This window comes from Pinus tabuliformis, chromosome 9 (genome assembly GCF_031772625.1).
Source record: "Pinus tabuliformis cultivar Carrire ecotype Pingquan chromosome 9, CPIR1, whole genome shotgun sequence".
Lineage (NCBI taxonomy): Eukaryota > Viridiplantae > Streptophyta > Pinopsida > Pinales > Pinaceae > Pinus > Pinus tabuliformis.
The window spans coordinates 303,495,698-303,515,380 of NC_142307.1; the positions used below are offsets into that span (position 1 = coordinate 303,495,698).

The 19,683-nt window shown below is 38.1% G+C and overlaps 1 protein-coding gene and 1 pseudogene across 2 annotated transcripts; one reads left to right on the forward strand and one right to left on the reverse strand.

The window, feature by feature from the left end:
- The first annotated feature begins 8,019 nt into the window (after positions 1–8,019).
- On the forward strand, positions 8,020–9,631 carry LOC149148425 (oxoglutarate-dependent flavonoid 7-O-demethylase 1-like; annotated as a pseudogene). Its single transcript, XR_016262995.1, has 4 exons — positions 8,020–8,393; positions 8,513–8,769; positions 8,876–9,196; positions 9,298–9,631. The product of XR_016262995.1 is annotated as an oxoglutarate-dependent flavonoid 7-O-demethylase 1-like (transcript).
- Positions 9,632–10,497: 866 nt separating this feature from the next.
- On the reverse strand, positions 10,498–12,140 carry LOC149148426 (oxoglutarate-dependent flavonoid 7-O-demethylase 1-like). Its single transcript, XM_089440109.1, has 4 exons — positions 11,767–12,140; positions 11,400–11,656; positions 10,972–11,293; positions 10,498–10,870 (listed from the first exon to the last, which is right to left on the reverse strand). Exons 1-4 carry the CDS (start codon positions 12,034–12,036, stop codon positions 10,604–10,606), a joined length of 1,116 nt encoding a protein of 371 aa, XP_089296235.1. The 5' UTR covers positions 12,037–12,140; the 3' UTR covers positions 10,498–10,603.
- Between the last annotated feature and the right edge of the window lie 7,543 nt (positions 12,141–19,683).

Genomic DNA, 19,683 nt, shown 5'->3' on the forward strand with positions numbered 1-19,683 from the left:
TATAGAGGTGGTTTCACATAGATGAGATCAAATCCTCCTAATTTGACCTCTTGGTCTCACCCCTATGAGCTACCTCCTTGAGATGTGGGCCTAATCCTATCTTTGGAGGAGGCCTAACTCCCTCTCCAAGCTTATAAATTCCCTCTCTACCTTTCCCAAATGGTTGGTCTATGTCCATTTGCACCCCTATCTTGAGCTTGTGCTTAGAGGCTATTCATTATACTTGGAGGAGTGTTTGGAGAGTTTCTTGGCTTGGACTTGGATCACCACTCAAGGAGAGCCTTTCAACATCAAGGATATGGTTGTAAGATTCCCTTTGTTCTTTAAATAATATACAACTGTTGGTTCATCTTCCCAAAATATATATGTTCATGTATGTATTAGCTTGGCATTTCTTGATCAGCTAAGTAGTTTATTATTGGATTTGTTACTAGTGTTTGGCATGTTTTGTTGTCTCTTCATTTGGGCAGGTACACAAGCGCTAAAAAAAGAAGGAACAATTCCATGACACAAGAAATTCGAGGATCTCAATAAAGGAAATCAGAATAACATCAGAGCGAGGTAGGTCATCTCTCTCGTTCTATGTTTCAATTATAATCTAGGAAGATGTCTAGTTGATTGTCACTTCAATTGCTAGACCCACTCATTGGGCTAGAGGGATCATCTCTATCCGTAGAGAGGATTAACCTTGTCAACAGGAACTACGTAGTGCACATTTGGAGCCATCCCAGGCCAAGCTATGCACAATACCAAAAGCCAAGGCAGAGGCCTTGAGCTCCCAGATTTCACATTGCAAGCAGTGGAGTGTGAGATCCGAGCAAGGGGACCTATATTTTCCCATGGGGAGTGTGAAAATCAAGAATATCTGAAATATGGTGTGATGTTGAGTGCATATATGGCTAAGTGTTGATGCATTCATTTTAAACAAGTGCATGAATTGATCAAAATGAAGGAAAATGAAGCATCTGAAGAGAGCCGCCGTAATGTTGACCATTTGTGAAAAAACAAGAAACTCATACAACACTTGGGAAAAGAAATCTAAAACTTGAAGCAAAAATTATACATGCTAAAACAAGTTAAAACGCCAGTAGTTGTGCAAAGAAACAAGTGAAACAACACTCTGACAAGCTAAACAACAAAAAGCAAAAGAAAAGCGGCAAAAAATGAGAAAAGCAAAACTCACCCAGAAAAGCAACAATGATCGCACTGAAGGTTCCTTTATCTCCTCAGGAATTCTAGAGCTCCAAAATTGAGAGTCAAGATGAGCTCTAACAGCATCGATTAAATAGGTTTGTTCAAGTTAGGTTTTATGATGTGCATGCCTAAAATCAAGGAAAAAGTGACACTTGGTGGAAGTTTCTAAAAATAATGCAATTGCCTCCTTTAGGTTACTAAAAATAGACCCCTGCCTTTTAGGGATGATTTTTTTCTTTTACTTTTCTCTTTCTGGGAAAAACTGCCATGCATTGCTTGAAAATATTGCATAGTTCTAGGAAGGACTGGGCAACTCTCTGGTTCATGCACTCTGCAATTTTTGAGCATAGTGTGGTCTGCATAATTTTTGGGCTTAGTGGCTCTAGGCTACCTCTCCTATCTATGCAATTTCCTAGTTCAAGGTTGGCTTCCATTCAATACTACGCATTTTTTGATCTCAAGGATCACTCATGGTTAGGACTATGCAATTCCAAATATCAAGGCCAGTTTCCCTCAAGAATTACATAATTCCAAAGATCAAGGCTAGTTTCCCTCAAGACTACACAATTCTCAGAGGCAATCCCAGAACTGTTAAGGGACCAAGTCATGAGATCGACTTGTGGGTTAGAAAATGAACTAAGTGATAGAACATAAGCCAATATGAAAATAATAAGGCTCAATTGAAGCACAAGTACCTGGATCAGTGCAAGATGAGCTATTGTGGTTTAGAAGACTCCAAAATTGAAGCATAGGAAAAATTTTAGAGGGTGGTTGTAGTCGCTACAACAGTTTCATTCAAAGTTGAGCCAATTTTCTTTAGATTATTCATTATCTCATCAAGTACATTCAGAGCAAAATGCACAATGTATTGTCTTTACAAGGCATCATCATATGGAGGAAACCCATGGATTTCTACAATAATCCTTGAAACTCAATAATCATTGGTTCAAGAGATTTAATCTTGTGTGTAAGCAAGTCAAGAGGGGCCTGAACAAGCCAAGGGGTTGATCTTCAATCAAGTAAATTAACTAAAGTAAACATATAAGGTAGGCCAAAGAACTTGTTGTACAATTGGGAAAATAAATACAGGCCATGTTCAAGTCATGTGAATTTAAAAAAAAGTAGTTTTTCCATGTGGAATAGGTGTCCGCAAAGCTCGTTTTTGACACACTTTCAATGTACGAATATAATGTCAGGTATCATTCTAGAAGATGGAATTTTCGAAGAAATCATTTTGCTGCTTTGTACAGTCCTTTTAGGTAGTCCCCTGTCCATCACATCTAAAAAGTGTCTGTTGTTACCGAGATCCAAATCAACCTCGCCTTCTGGCATGTCCAGCCATATAAATATTCTCCACTAGTTATCCAATGAAAGTTGTCACCACCACATTTGGAAGGGTTAATGTAAACGCAATCACCTTTGTTGGCTTGAAGGAGCTTGCAAGTGCAAGATAAGTCTTGTATAGAAATTAATAGGTCAGAGGTATCAATCTATCATTCATTATCATATTGCAAAATGTAAAGGAGCTTTATGATTTGCTGTAAGTTCAAGGTTGGCATAATAAAGTGAACCGCAATGGCTAAGATAGAAGAAGAAGATGACTTATCTTGTAGGAGTGTTTTTGAAATTTTTGAAGTTGGTTTTATATTAATGGGACATGCACATGAAGATATAGATACAACTTATGGAAGGCTATTAGCTTAAATGAAGTGAAAGGACATATCTTCACTACCTTAGATGATGGAAATTTATAGAAAATGTTAGTACCAAATTAGGCTTTTGTCCCATATATAATTGATGAAATCATCAACTTCAGGAGTTAGATAGATTCACACTAATGAATTTTAACTACAAGAAAATTAAGATGATTTTAATAATCAAATTCCAACTTGTTGATGGCACAATATATTTACAATAGAAAGCCTCAATTTGGGATGAAAAGTGGTCACCTGTTATTAAACTCCGACATTTGTTTCTTGATGGTATACCAAAATGACCTAGAGGAGAACCTCAACTAATAAAACAATAATTAATGAGAACAAGTGAGATGTAAAAAATAAAGAAAGAAATAGAAACCTATATTTCATTATGGTAGCATCAAGGGAAAGATGAATTGGTTGAACTATTTCACAAAAAAGGTGTTATTGAACTAGGTAACAAGTTCAAATAACGTGATATACCTAGAGGTTAGGTATTTTTCATGTTGACATTGTCCTCCATCCAAATATTCTAGGGGAAGAGGGGGGAATCCCATGAAGTATTTTTTAGGGAAAAAAAGGATTAGTGAGTTAGCTTAATAAGTTTGAATTCTTTGTTCCAAGATCCTTATTTCTAGTCTAATTGAGAATCATCTCCAATTGAATCCTATTGGATTACCAAGTTTAATTATTATCATTGGCTATTGAGGCACCTTCTTTTTGGATATTCCAAGGAGAAGGGATGCTATGACATTTTTCCTTGGAAAAAAATACATTTCATTATGGAGGAAATGGATTGACAAAGAAGGGGAAAAATATTCAGATCCAAGGATAACTTATTTAAAAAAATGTGTTAACATGATTTGGACAAGCCCTTTGTGAACATTGAGTAGTTAGGGAATAAATTGTGGCCATCATAATACAATACATAAGCATCAATTTGAATATAAAAACCACACATTATGTCATGGAATCATACTTTATTGGCAATGCCATATGTAACAAGCTTAGAGATGTTGTAAAGGGACAAATGTTCACAGTATAATCACTACATCTAGATTTTGTAATATGGTTGGGTAGTGAAAGGGGTAGTTTTTACCAAGAATATGTTGCTATTATGGATTCTTACAAGGTAGAGGTGGATTATTTCCAAGGGATGATGTTGTAGAGGGGAAATGTTTAGAGTACAATCACTACATCTAGATTTTGTAATATGGTTTGGTAGTGAAAGGGGTATTTTTTTATCAAGGTTCAGTTGCTGCTATTGATTCTTACAAGGTATAGGTGGAATGGTAGAAACCCATAGAAACATCAAAGGGAAACAAGTTTTTCTACAAATATGTTTAAAAATCTTATTAATGGGTTGTCGAAATAAAAGGGATGTTGTCTATTGATGTTAATAACATCATGTGGACATGACCACTAAAGAAAATATGAATATGAGATGAAAATGTAAACTAAAAATAAAAAATTTGAGAATGGTTTTGCAATTATTAAAGAAATTTTGAGGTTTAAAATTGGCCTCCCAAGGAATATTATAAAATAATAGTGGAAATAATAAAATAATATTAGATTACATCGTCAAATTTTAGAGGGAAAAAAGGAAAAAATATTTTTTCAACTCGTATTTGAAACTTATCTCCCTATGGTTTTTACTCAACTTTCAAGCGGGAGCATTCATTGGACGCAAAATTTAATTCCTCATCCAAGGAGTACCCATGTTGCATAGCTTCTATGGACTTTGTTATATTGAAAATGAGAAATACATGAAAAAATGTGATTGCAATCATGTTTTCATGTATTTCTAATTTTTTTGTAGCAAGATCCATAGAAAGTATGCAACATGGGTACTCCTTCAATGAGGAATTAAATTATGCATCCAATCAGTGCTCCAACTCAAAATTTGAGTAAAATCGTAAGGAGATAAGTTGAAAATATGAGTTGAAAAAGTAAATTTTATTTTTTAACTCCAAAAATGATAATTCATCCCCCATGGTTGACATCATCATCTTGAATCCTATTGGTTCTTATAAAGTTTATTTTGGTTGTACATAATTTTTTTGAGGCCCGTTGTTTACCTTAAAATTTCTCTAATGAATCAAGGCATGATAACTAATCTGAAAATAGGAGAATAACACTCCCTGATAAAAATTGATCGCTCTATGACACTTTACAAGTTAAAAAAATGGGTCTTTAGAGATGAAATGAGTTTTAACCTTTTCAAATATGGCAAGCTAATTTTTCACATGAACTTAAAATAGAAACAAATTCATATGCAACTCAAGAGGATAAACATGAAGAGAAGAAACCAACATTTGATAATGGATTTCACCCCTCCTCGACTAGGTCTTAGGGACTTGCTCCAATGGCTAGGCCTGCTATATTGAATTCAAAAGCAAATGAGTACATCGGAAATTGTTGACACAAGATTGGCTTGTTTCTCCTACAAATAAACATTCCACTACAAAGAATTCTCACTCAAAAATATGACTCCCTATAGTAAGTCATGATTATCAATAGAAAAAGGACACTCTCATAGTAGGGTCCTTGTACTCCACCTGAAATCTAAGCACATAAACATACATCTAGGGGCCAGGAGTATAGTCCTATGAGCACCGATAAATCTAGGGGCTAGAAGTTCCCCGCCCCACTCCCTTCCATCGTGGTCATGTGGGTCGACATATAACCAAGGGATGTGGCTTAGTCCCCACCCTCTTTGTCATAGTGCCTTTCATGTTTGTCATGGGTCATATGGTGCACCAAAAACTAGGGGTTGGGGCCAAATTCCCCGCCCCTCCCCCCAATGGAAAAACCATGCCAATTTAAATATATTCGACAACCTATGGTTATTAAGAACCATTGTGATGGCATGTTGTTAGAGCGTTATGTTGTGCTGTAGAAATTCTAGGGGTCGAACCCCTCCAAAGCCCTTGGGCACATTATAAAATTTTCGTTTAACCATAGAGGGCCACGTGGTGCCCTCCGATTAGGCTACATGGTAGACTCTTATTGGTCCACCTTAAACCATGTGAACCAATAAAAAACCGCCACTTGCAACCTGTATAGTGATGCCACATGCCAAAACCATATTGGTCCACTATCAACCGTACCCTTCATAGTCAGCGGATCATGTTAACTGTACGGACTGCCCAGTCTAGTTAACCCTGATTTTGACTTTTTAATTGTTGGTCAAAAACTTTAGGACGTCATAAATTTTTCATATGATGTCAGATTGAGGTGATTCAAGTGTCATTGGAATCAAGATGATGAACATTCCAATCTGGCACTAGTTTCAAGGGATTCTGGGCACTTTTATTTTTGAGCTATTTTTTTTATCTCCGGATCATACCTCCCCACTAGGAACTTTTAGACTTCCAAACGTATATCTTCAATCAACAAATAAGTGATGAAAAACCTCATTTACTTTCTCGATCTCAATCCTTCTTGTTATGTTTTAATTGGTGGCTTTGATCCCTAATCAAGGTACTCTACCTTGCCTTTGCATGAAGTCCTTATCTTCCTGTCAAGAATTGGCTTGCTGCAATTCTTCTAAACATGAAGGAATAAAACCTTCGATGGTTGGAATCTAAGTATTCTATCCAAGACCATCTTTCTTTGGCTCAAACCAAATTCACCTTGAAGTCTCTCCTTGCTAAACCAAAACTTGATTTTCCACCTAGAAATCTTAAGCAACTATGCTCGCCATACATTGCTTTGTACCCTTCTTCGTTGTCCTCAAGATACACTTGTACTCTTAGATGCAGTGGATGCATTTTTTTAATGACATGCTTAGCTTTTTCCACATTATTATGGTCATCTTTTGCACAATGTTTACTAGAGAAAAAATCACAAACAAGCTTCACATAGAAATACTTGTATAAGTGAGTTCTTGACACAATTGTAGACATATTGGATGAAATACAAATACTCATCCTTAAAGTCCCATTCAAATGGACTCATCATCAAGCCAAAATAGCATAACATGCCAAAGAAAACATACTTCTTGTAGATAAGTGATTGTACATGACTTATCTTTACAAAACACCCAAACGGGAATATGCAACAAGAAATTACAATTTTACAAATCAAGCTAATTGTACAAAATAGTGTATCCATTCTCTGCCTAACTAGTCTTATGGGTTATCTTTCTGCGTCCGCTCTACTTCAAAGGCTTCTTTAGGAACTACATTAGATTCCACTTTGCCACCTGTCGTTCTTCTTGCAAGATATCGCATGACCTCTTTGTCCTTCTTGGGATGAAGTTGTGGATGGAGTTTCCAACACTTTTCAATATGGTGCCCATTCATGCTACAATGGGTACAAAATTTCTTATGTTTGCCCATCGACAAGGAATTCTTCATAACTGAGAGAGGTTCCTCATATCTTGTCCTGAGGATTTGTTCCATTATTTTTACCAGCACCTTACGTTGCTCACAATCAACCACACAATGGTTAGTTGCATGACAAAATGTGCAAGGAAACATTTCCCATACATTATTAAAATCCCCATGACGCTTATACCTATCTTTTGGGTTGTCACTTTGATGAGGAGAATTGGACTTGGCATGCCACTTAGAACATTCATCTCTCTTTGGAGAAAATTTTCCATTATCACTACCATCATGATGTGACATATCATTACTTGATGATTTATTTGCCTCAACAATTTTAGAGCACCTTCTAATTTCTTCATGTTCATAACCCAATCTTTCATATCATGGTCGTTCCTTCACCTTGATAGGATTAATGATACCTTCACCATTAACTCAGAGGCCTCTTCCATCATAACCCATATGAGTTAAAATCTTCATACCAGTACCCTTGGTATGATTTTCAAAAGGCTGCAAAAGATGTGTTACCAACATTAACGGAAGGAGTAGAACTAGAAACACTAATTACCTCCTTTGGACTATCACCCATCTTTTATGTTTCAGAGGTTGATGACACAGTGGATGATAACTCTACCCAACTAATTTTACCAACTAGAAGATAGGGAGAATCTTTTAGATGCTGACAAAAATTTCAACTCAACATAGGGTCCATAGGGTATTATTAGATGATACCTCGTTACACTAGGCTGCAGGGATAATAGTCGTCATTATTAGATGATACCTGAAAAAGGAAAAAACTATTCAACGGCATCGTGCCTAGCCTATTCATTGTTTGCAAATATTTATATCATCATGTCTCGGAGGTTTCTGATCAATCCCAATTCCACTGCCTGTTGTGAATATGGATTCTTCATCAGCTGCCATGGATGCTCTTCACAAGCAGCTTGAAAGGCTTCAGAGGCCAATTGATCTTGTGCAGACACTACATGAAAGGCAAGTGAAAGAAGTCCCTGCACGGTACATCCTTCCTTCTGATCAGAGGCCATCCCGTCGTCTTCAAGTCGAGCAGTCTCTTCCTGTCATCGATCTAGCAGGCCTGGAACACATCCATCAACGTTCCAACATTGTCAGCCAAATAGTCCAAGCATCCCAGAAATGGGGTTTCTTTCAGGTTTGATTGCAATCACAGATTTTTCTTTTTTTCTTTTTTTTCTCTTTTCTGTTCTTTATGCAACTAACTTCCTGGTCGTCTGGGATTCTGACTTCAAAGGGTTCTTAATTGTTTTGAAGATAATAAATCATGGCATACCTTTGTCATTGCTAGAGACTGTGAAACGGGTTTCACAGGAGTTCTTTGATCTTTCTGTTGAAGAGAAACGGAAACAGTGCCCTGTGAAGGCGGGTTTTCACATGCTTGAAGGCTATGGCCGGTTCTTTGACATCTCTGATGACACGGTCTTGGACTGGGTTGATGCTCTTGCTTATTATATTTCTCCAGAGTGGGCCAAAGCAGTTGAGCACTGGCCCAGAAAGCCCTCCACATACAGGTACAACTCTATTAACACACATACACACTCTGTATGAGAAATTTTAAACCTTGATACTGAGCTTGCATCCATTCTGATACCTTACATTTCTGTGTGCACTATGAAGAGAAACATATGAAAAATACGGCGAAGAGGTAATGAGGGTTATGGAAAAGTTGCTGGGTTTCTTTCCGAAGGTTTGGGGCTGGACCCAAAGTATATCCAAACCCTCAATCAGGAACCCCTGATCGAACTCAGAATCAACTATTACCCTCCTTGCCCTCAGCCAGATATGGTGAATGGGCTTAAACCTCATTCAGATGGAGAGATGCAGACTGTTCTGTTCGATGATGGGGTGGAGGGTCTCCAGGTCCGGAAAGATGACGGTTGGTTCACTGTGACCTCTGTTACTGGAGCTCTTGTTGTCAACATCGGGGATTTGTTACAGGCAAGTGAAATTCCTTGAACTCTTTTTGGCATTTCAATCATTTGTCTGGTTTGGAGTAGGTCCTCGGGTTGAACTTTTGCAGAAGTTTTGTGTAATTGCAGATAGTAAGCAATGGGAAATACAAGAGTGTCGAGCACTGGGTAGTAGTGAATACAAAGCAGAGTCGTATGTCGATCGCCATGTTTCTGAATCCACAAGAGGATGTGTTGATTGATGCTGCTCCTCAACTGATCGATGAAGCCCATCCCAGACTGAACAAAGCCGTTAAAGCTGGGGAGTATCAAATCATGTATATGAGCAAGGATGTTCAACGAAAAGCCAGCGTCGATGCTTTACGTATAGAACAGGCGCAGCAAGGCAATGTCTAATCTTTCAATCGCATTTCTATAAGATGTCTATTCAGAGAACTGTTCTACAAGATGTATTTGAGTGGAAACTCTACGTATGAAATACCTGTAGGTGTTTTCAGCGAAAGATCTAATTTGCCAGTTTATAGAATATATATATATATATATATATATATAATATATATATATATATATATGATATGATATGATATGATATGATATGATATGATATGATGCACTCATTTGTTGCTGAAATCAATATGGTAGGCCTAGCCATTGGTATATATATATATATATGATATGATATGATATGATGCACTCATTTGTTGCTGAAATCAATATGGTAGGCCTAGCCATTGGAGCACAACCCAGACACATAGCCCTAGCCCAGGAGAGGTGAATTCCGTTACCAAATACTAGTTTTTCTCTTCATGTTTATCATCTTGAGTTGCATATGAATTTGTTTCTCTTTTAGTTTCATGTGAACACTTAAATCACATCTTTAAAGAGGTTGTGAAACTCATTTTTTCTTTAAAGATCCATTTTGCTAACTTGCAAAGTGTCAGAGGACAATCAATTTTTATCACAGAGTGTTGTTCTCCCATTTTATGATTCGCTGGTATTAGAGCAGGTTCTGACTAGATTGCAAGTATGGGCAAGAAACTGAAGCGTGAAAGACTCAAGAGTTGGAGGAGATTGATCTATCCCTTTGAATGATAATGTCAAGATAACCAGCAAATAATCCCTATGTTGAGAATGTCATTAAAAGGTGCATTTTGTTGTCACTTTAATTCTGCCAATAACCGCTAAATGAAAAAGTATAAAAATATAACCCAAAAAATATATATATTTTTAATTGGATAAAACTCATAATTAATTAAACACATGCAACATGTAAATTTCATATATATATATATATTTATTTATTTTCCCTATAAACTGGCAAATTAGATCTTTCACTGAAAACACCTACAGGTATTTTATACGTAGAGTTTCCACTCAAATACATCGTGTAGAACAGTTCTCTGAATAGACATCTTATAGAAATGCGATTGAAAGATTAGACATTGCCTTGCTGCGCCTGTTCTATACGTAAAGCATCGACGCTGGCTTTTCCTTGAACATCCTTGCTCATATACATGATTTGATACTCCCCAGCTTTAACGGCTTTGTACAGTCTGGGATGGGCTTCATCGATCAGTTGAGGAGCAGCATCAATCAACACATCCTCTTGTGGATTCAGAAACATGGCGATCGACATACGACTCTGCTTTGTATTCACTACTACCCGGTGCTCGGCACTCTTGTATTTCCCATTGCTTACTATCTGCAATTACACAAGAACTCTGCAAAACTTTAACCCGAGGACCTACTCCAAACCAGACAAATGATTGAAATGCCAAAAAGAGTTCAAGGAATTTCACTTGCCTGTAACAAATCCCCGATGTTGACAACAAGAGCTCCAGTAACAGAGGTCACAGTGAACCAACCGTCATCTTTCCGGACCTGGAGACCCTCCACCCCATCATCGAACAGAATAGTCAGCATCTCTCCATCTGAATGAGGTTTAAGCCCATTCACCATATCTGGCTGAGGGCAAGGAGGGTAATAGTTGATTCTGAGTTCGATCAGGGGTTCCTGATTGAGGGTTTGGATATACTTTGGGTCCAGCCCCAAACCTTCGGAAAGAAGGCCCAGCAACTTTTCCATAACCCTCATTACCTCTTCGCCGTATTTTTCATATGTTTCTCTTCATAGTGCACACAGAAATGTAAGGTATCAGAATGGATGCAAGCTCAGTATCAAGGTTTAAAATTTCTCACACAGAGTGTGTATGTGTGTTAATAGAGTTGTACCTGTATGTGGAGGGCTTTTTGGGCCAGTGCTCAACTGCTTTGGCCCACTCTGGAGAAATATAATGAGCAAGAGCATCAACCCAGTCCAAGACCGTGTCATCAGAGATGTCAAAGAACCGGCCATAGCCTTCAAGCATGTGAAAACCCGCCCTCACAGGGCACTGTTTCCGTTTCTCTTCAACAGAAAGATCAAAGAACTCCTGTGAAACCCGTTTCACAGTCTCTAGCAATGACAAAGGTATGCCATGATTTATTATCTTCAAAACAATTAAGAACCCTTTGAAGTCAGAATCCCAGACGACCAGGAAGTTAGTTGCATAAAGAACAGAAAAGAGAAAAAAAGAAAAATCTGTGATTGCAATCAAACCTGAAAGAAACCCCATTTCTGGGATGCTTGGACTATTTGGCTGACAATGTTGGAACGTTGATGGATGTGTTCCAGGCCTGCTAGATCGATGACAGGAAGAGACTGCTCGACTTGAAGACGACGGGATGGCCTCTGATCAGAAGGAAGGATGTACCGTGCAGGGACTTCTTTCACTTGCCTTTCATGTAGTGTCTGCACAAGATCAATTGGCCTCTGAAGCCTTTCAAGCTGCTTGTGAAGAGCATCCATGGCAGCTGATGAAGAATCCATATTCACAACAGGCAGTGGAATTGGGATTGATCAGAAACCTCCGAGACATGATGATATAAATATTTGCAAACAATGAATAGGCTAGGCACGATGCCGTTGAATAGTTTTTTCTTTTTTCAGCTATCATCTAATAATGACGACTATTATCCCTGCAGCCTAGTGTAACGAGGTATCGTCTAATAATGACGACTATTATCCCTGTTGCCTAGTGTGACGAGGCTTCAAATTTGCTCGTAATACAGAAATTTTGGTAAATTTTAATGTTCAAGTTTTAAGATTTGGTTTCCCAAGATGTTTGAGATGTTTTTGATGGTGGTGAATTTATTTTATCATCAAAAATAAGATTCAAGCATTCTCTTTGTCAGATTTGTTGTCTACATTGGTACACAATGCAAAATAACGCATATTTCATTCTTGCTTTGACGATGAATTAATTTTATACTTGACAAAATTAAATTGACCTAAACTTAAATAATATTTTAATTTATTTATACCCAATTTGATTGGTTAGAGCTTTATTTTGTAATTATTACATTTTGCATGAGAATTTAAGTGCACCCTTATATAATTCCAGGGCAAGGGCTCGTTTTAATTTCAATTAGAAGGGCATATATTACCTTTAGATGGAAGGATGTTTGTTGACTTTTTTTTAGTGCATATATTTCACTAAGTATATATATGAACTTTAGATAGAAGGAGGTTTGTTGATTTTTTTTTATCTTGAAGTACTAGATTGATTTTACGTAGTCTTAATGCTTATCAATGGATGTAGTGTATTACAGAGTTTGTTAGGTTGCATTGACTTCTAATAAATTAAAAAAATTAGATGGTCCATCTTATTTATTGACTTCTAATAAATTAAAAAAATTAGATGGTCCATTTTACAATAAGATGTGTAATTTCTTTAGACATATATATATATAGATATATATGCACTTTAAATACAATAAGGTTTGTTGACTTTTTTTTCTTTTTTTTTAATTGAAGGCCCACATTGATTCTCAACTTTAGATAGAATGAGGTATGTTGATGTTTTACTTTATTTTATTTTATTGAGGGCCTAGATTGACATCAAGGGAATATGCTCAACATATCCTTAGTCTTGATGCTTATCACATAGTTTTTTATATTGCATTGACTTTTAAGAAATTTAAGAAATTAGATTAGTGCCAAGTGGCTCCACACCCATCAATTTCCTAGGGATTTGAGATTATTCCAATTCTAACAAGTTCCTCCACTATAAATTCCTCATTATTATTTATAACATTTATTTATATATAATCAAATTTCATTTAGCAAAATGGCTCATTATTTTAAAAAAAATTTAAAAATTAGATGGCTCCCCACCAACCAATTTCCTAGGGATTTGAGATTATTTCAATTCTAATAAGGTCCTCCATGATAAGTTCCTCATTATTATCTATAAAATTCATTTACATATAAGAAAATTTTACTTAGCACAATGGTCCATTTTACAATAACATGTGTAACTCCTTTAGGCATGTGTGTATATGTGTGTGTGTGTGAGAGAGAGAGAGAGAGAACTTGAGATGGAAGGAGGTTTGTTGACTTGTTTTTTTATTTTTTCAATTGAGAGCGTAGATTGATTTTCAAGGGAATATGCTCAACATATGCTTAGTACTAATGCTTATCAACGGTTGTAGTGTATTACATGGAAAATTTTAGGGGCTAATATTCGTAGCTGGGCTAATTTTCCATGATTTTTACAAAAAAAAGATTCGTCAATTTCTAGTTTTTATAAAAATGATTCGTCCAAATTTTACAATATAAAATTGTTTTACCTTAAAAATCGGAAACATTATATATAAAGTATATATAAAATCATTATAAATTTGAATAATTTTACAAAAATATCAATAAACATTTTATAGTTTGCATATTAGGGACTATAGTTTGCATATTAGGCACTAATGAGATTCGTCAATCTTTTAAACTTCAGATAATTTTCCATCCTTAAAATTTTCCCTTGTGTATTACAGAATTCGTTTGGTTGCATTGAATTTTAATAAATTTAAAAAATTAGATTCGTTCCTTTTACAGGGAAAAGTGTCTATTTAGAACTGCTCTATCCCACTAAGGTGTGATAGTTGCCTTAGAAACAAACAGAGAAAAGCTACTTATGTTTTTCCTTTATGAATTATAGATAGAGAGGAATAGAAAGACCAACCTCTGTCTTGCGTTAATCCTTTGATTCGATCCCTCTCTTTTTTGATAGTCCCCAGCTACCTGCTCCCTTGCACGCCCAACTTCACAAAGTACCTGTAAGATCACAAAAGCATAACACTATACAAAGACATGGATCTATATTCATAAACAACTTAGGATCAGATTTAAATTGACCATACAAATGTAACAAGCATCAATGATACAAAAGCATGGAGGAAAACTCAAATAGCTTTTATTGATAAATAAGAAAAGATCCAGGAGGAGTTACAACCAGTTGTTCTGACCCAACATCAACCTCCCAGCAAAGAAGTCCCTCTTCACCTCAAACAAAGATTAGATCACCCAACAATCTGATGTTTGTCTCTAGAAACCAACAACAATTCCTTACAATATGCAAAATTCTAGCCCCCAACCTCTGGATCTCTGGGATGAGAGATCTATATATAGATATTTGCAGAGGTGTGAGTCAGCTCTGGGTTTTTGATTAATGTCTTCTCTCTGATAGTTCTTGATGCCACTTGGAGATCTCATTGATCTCTTACTCATCCTTGGGCAATTCTAAGAGGCAAGTGTCCCAGGAGAAGTTTCTAGAAGATTCCATGATCATCCACCTTGCGAACTGTCCCCGCCACTTGTCTTTTCTCGTCCATCGCACCCCATAGAAGGGCTTTTTGAAATTCAACGCACTTCCCGTGTGTACAAGGTGCAATGCATCGCACTCTGGCCATGGAGCAAGTGCAATGATCCAGTTTTGACCAGTTTTGAGTAGTTTTTCATGGAGAACTTCTAGGAGAAGCTGTAATCAGTTGACCTTGTTCCTTTAGGGGTTAGAACAACACTTTTAGGGACTTAGGAGCCCTTGGTTTATGGACATTTCATGCTTGGGGTTGTAGGGCCCAAAAATGTCTATAACAGTTACCCCTAAAGTATGAGGCCGTTAATCTTTTGGTGTCGGGTGAAATGCTTTATTATGAGGATCCGAAGTTCTTTCAATGCTGGGAGGAGACCTGTAATAAGATACAATACAATACATTATCTTCATACTATTTTCATGATCTAGCTGAGGTGGGCATTCCCATGCTCAGCTTTATAAATTCATTTTTTATGTACATAGGACAGACAATCGTCTGAGTGTAGACTGATGATTCTGATAGAGCCATCATCCTTTTGAGTGGATGATTATCTGTGCAGCAATGATGTACATTTAATGTCTTTATTTCCCTGAATATATATCGCAGCCCGGATGGATGAAACTAGATCTGGGGTCTTCAATCTCGTCCGATCTTCACTCAAAGTACAAGTCGATCCATGTGAGAAATGCTCTGAAGTCGAACATGGAAAGACATCGCTTGATTACCATTCAATGATGTAAACTGTTAACAAGCGCGAGAGGAATCACCGATAATGATAATGACCCTCAAGGTACTGCAGTACAATTCGCGTGGTGTGAATAAAGGACTTGGCGTCAAACACCACGCAAAATATCTTGGTCGAAGGCCATTGATGTAAACCTGTCCCCGGAAGTGAGAAACTTGCCATTGAGGCATGCAAGCTTCAAAGTACTGAATGGGGTGTTCCTAGATCAACTTCTTGGATAATGAGTTGATGTCGACAAGAAGTGATCCGTCACAGGAGGGCCTTAATGAATCCCACATCAATGACACGGAACGGAGCAAATGATTTTAATGGAGGTGAAAACAATCTGGTGATATAAGGTTCAGGGTGGTGGTCATGAAAGGATGGAGTATAATGTATGGTAGTGGGTGAGACACAGGTGGACTCTCTGAATGACTTCTCTTGAACATATCGGCGACACTGATGTGATGGATTGGTAGCATTAACCCCAAATGTGGATGGTATGGCGTGACCATGGTGATGTGACCGGTTAATGAAACAACCCAACCTGACTCGGACACGGAGTGGAAGTGTCATGTTCAAGAGCGACTTGCTACCAACAAAGTTTCTTTGAGTTTTCTTCCCAATTTTTCCCCAGTCATTGCTGACCAGTGTTAGCTACCTATACCAATAGGTTTCATATTTCATGATTGGCTATAGAAGTTCCAAATATGCTCTGCTTTGATTATGCAAAGATCACATATTTCCAAAGGAGTACAAGGTGTGTAAATAGCTTAATGCATCCCAATTTTTATGGATGGTCCAACAGTCTAATCTGGACCATGTCATGTTTTAAATTTTCAGTTGTAGAATAGAGAAAGGAGTCTGTCCAAACTGTTTAATCTTGGCAGACAAGTAGTTCAGGTAGAGAAGAAAAGGCTCCCAACAGCTTAATCTGGGACCTTGGAAGAAATAAGGGTAGAAGTAGATAGAAAAACAAAAGAAAAAAGCCAAAGAAAAGAAAAGGCAGGTAAGGGTCTGCAAGTCCAAGTGCACCCTCCAAGAAGAAATAAAAAATGCTAGGCAAGTAGCTGGGTAAGTAGTTGGGGTTGCAGAAAGGTTATCTTTACCATTGCAGGTGTGTTAACTTTGTTTACCAAAGCAGAATCAATGAATTGGAAAGGTGTTCTTCTTCATCAAGTTGCAGCAAGTAAAGGAGCATGTCTAACCTCCCTTTTCTCCTTTTCATATCATTTACTAACATTCCCCCATCAGTTGAGATTCATGGAAGAATTATGGTTTCATGGTGGTTCTTAGTCTTTTTAGAAGCCACATTTCTTGTCTAAACTCTTTTCATTTTGATCTACTCCCTAAACTAAGTAAGTTGCAAATAAACTTAGTGATTTTCCCCCCTCATTCACATCTTTCCCCCCATATTAACTCTAACTTTACTATGTAAATCCCATATATTACCTTTCCCCTAATATTATTAACACCATGGTGTATAAATCCCAAATTTTGTACAAGTATCCCCTCCCCTTGGCATTATAGCCAATAAGTTCTATATCAGGGATCAAATGACACCTGGTCATCTTGATAAACCTAACTCTAACCCTCCTCCCCCTTTCTGAATCCATTTTTAACCCATCACACCCCATTTGCAAACATAAACCTTGTAAAAGACCTTGCTTTACCCTTACCCGCTCTAAATTGCCAAATAATACACAAAAACCCACTTTTCTCCTTTATCCAAAGTCTAAGCACCGAGCGCATTTTCACAAAATATTCATAAAAAACCCATTTTTGTGATTATCCAATGGTTCGGGCGCTACAGTGATTTATTTGAAAATACATGGAAAAACCATTGAAACCCTCCATACCCCAATGGTCCTCCGCCAAGCGCTGATCCCGAAAATAATTATAAAATAATACTGCCCCCTTGTCATATCCACCGATCATCTCATTAACCCGATAGCCGTCCGATCAAGCGCTCCAAATCCAACGGTCCTTATCCATATCGGACGGGCCCCGACGTCCGGCAGATACCTTTCGATATCTGTTAGAAGGTGACGTCAGGCGCCCGCCACGCGCCTCCCCCACAATACATCGGAGGTACGCCTGACACATTCCGCTTCCGTACCTATAGCGGTGCGATATGAAACCACTAACCGCGTATGGTTTTGGACAATCCGCCCGACAAACGTCAGACCCACGTCATTGCCACCCTGCCGTCGCGTCAGCATCTTTGTCCGCCATTTCGCCGACGTGTCTGCCACCGCATCATCCCTGTGGACCAATCCTAGCTCGCCACGTCACCTGATGACGTCATGCTGACGTCATCCGACCCTGACTCCACCTATGACGTCATGCTGACGTCATCATAAAAACGCGCCAAATTTCCAAAAATCAATATTATAGCCAAAATTTCGCGTTTTTTGCACTTTTCTACAAAAAACGACTGTTGCTCCTGCATGCAATTTCCACGTGCAACCGTGCACCTTTGCTGAAAACAACTCGGAGACGTCCAGCGCGCCATTTCCACAGTCATCCGTGACCATTGCTCGCTCTTTACCAGGTATTCTCCATTAAAATCCTTCATGTGCGTACTCTGCCTGTGAATTCCATCGAAAGAGCTTAAGCGACATAAAACTCTCAAAATTCACTGGTGAAATTCTGGTGCCTAGCCCCCATTTACCACTGAGAGCTCGAAAAACAATAGCCGAGCCTTGTTTACCCGCATTTTCACTGAAAACGGTACTCTGTTCACGCAAACGTGAAAGTACTCACTCAAACCGTATTCACCTGCTGAAAAAGACAGACTTAGACCTCTCATTAGTCTCATTTACACTTCAAGCAGTATTTCAATTGCTGCAACTCTCCCACTCACTCTGGGCCATACAATTCACATTCCTTCCTCAAAGAAAACTTTTTGGGTTGCTCTGCATAGCATCTCCGTCAATAAATCCTGCAAGAAATCATGGACCCACCAGTGGCTCCCATAGCCCTTAATGTTGCCCCTTTGAATGCTCCCCAAAGACAATTAGAGTGGCAGGCATTAGCAGACTTAGATTGTAAAATCTCAGAAGAAATGCTAAGTCAGAGCAATTTCCATATTCATCTGTTAAATGAATTAAAAATCAAACATGAGACTGGAACAGACATCTTGGGCATTTGGGATTCCTTCCTCCCAATTTTCAAGCTCCCTCAGGTGAATCAATTTCCTGACCTGATTCACTTATGTGCTGATAAGTATGATGCCACCCAGAGGGCTGTGCTTGACCCTTCAGGCACAGTTCTGTTCTACATTACCCCTGAGGCCATCAAAGAGATGTTGCAATTCAAGACAAACAAGAAATTGGTTCCTCTATCCCTGGTGGATTTGATAAGGCAGGGAGCCAAAATGACAGATGCCCAAATTACCAAACTCAACCAGCTGTTTGTTAATTCTGATACTGTGATATACCCTCCCATTTGTCATGTCTATCTCAACCAATTGGGTAGGGACCTTGTAGATATGATCAGTCCCATTCTGGGGTATGACTCAATTGAGTATATAGATGAAACTGTGTTGTTGTTGATGCTCATGTTCTCTCCTGGCAAAAATCCAGTCTGCTATGACTATGCCACTTATATTTCAGAGAAAATGCATGAGCAGTTACTGAACCTGTCAAGGGAAAGGGTGTTCAAATACACCTCCTACATTTTCCACTTAATCTTATACTATCAACATGAGAAATTCTCTTTTCCTATGAAAAGAGAGGATGCACAGGGCAACCTCAGATCAATAGTGTATTGGACCTCTGCTTTCCACTGCAGTTTCTATTCTCCATACACCTACTGTGAGTTTATAGATCTCTTCATCCATCCAGCCATGACTCTGCTGCTGGGCTCACCTCCTCCAAGATTGACCGATGAGATGCAAAGACTCCTTCACTTGTCAAAAGCATACAGCATCGGGGATTGGTATTTTTACCAGCATCACACAGTCATTAGAATTTATGGCTGTGAGTTACCCCCATACAGACTGCCCAGATATGTGCCCATGAGGCTCTTTGCCCTTGAATACTTCAGGCAGTTTGGCAATGTTGATGTGCTTCACTTCTTAGGAAAGGGCAAGAAGGCACA

Excerpts from the sequence above, each read along its gene's own strand:
- LOC149148426 (XM_089440109.1), bottom strand. The coding sequence starts at position 12,036 with ATGGATTCTTCATCAGCTGCCATGGATGCTCTTCACAAGCAGCTTGAA. Across the intron at positions 11,657-11,766 it reads AGAAATGGGGTTTCTTTCAG|ATAATAAATCATGGCATACC; the intron begins GTTTGATTGCAA and ends ATTGTTTTGAAG. Across the intron at positions 10,871-10,971 it reads ACATCGGGGATTTGTTACAG|ATAGTAAGCAATGGGAAATA; the intron begins GCAAGTGAAATT and ends GTGTAATTGCAG.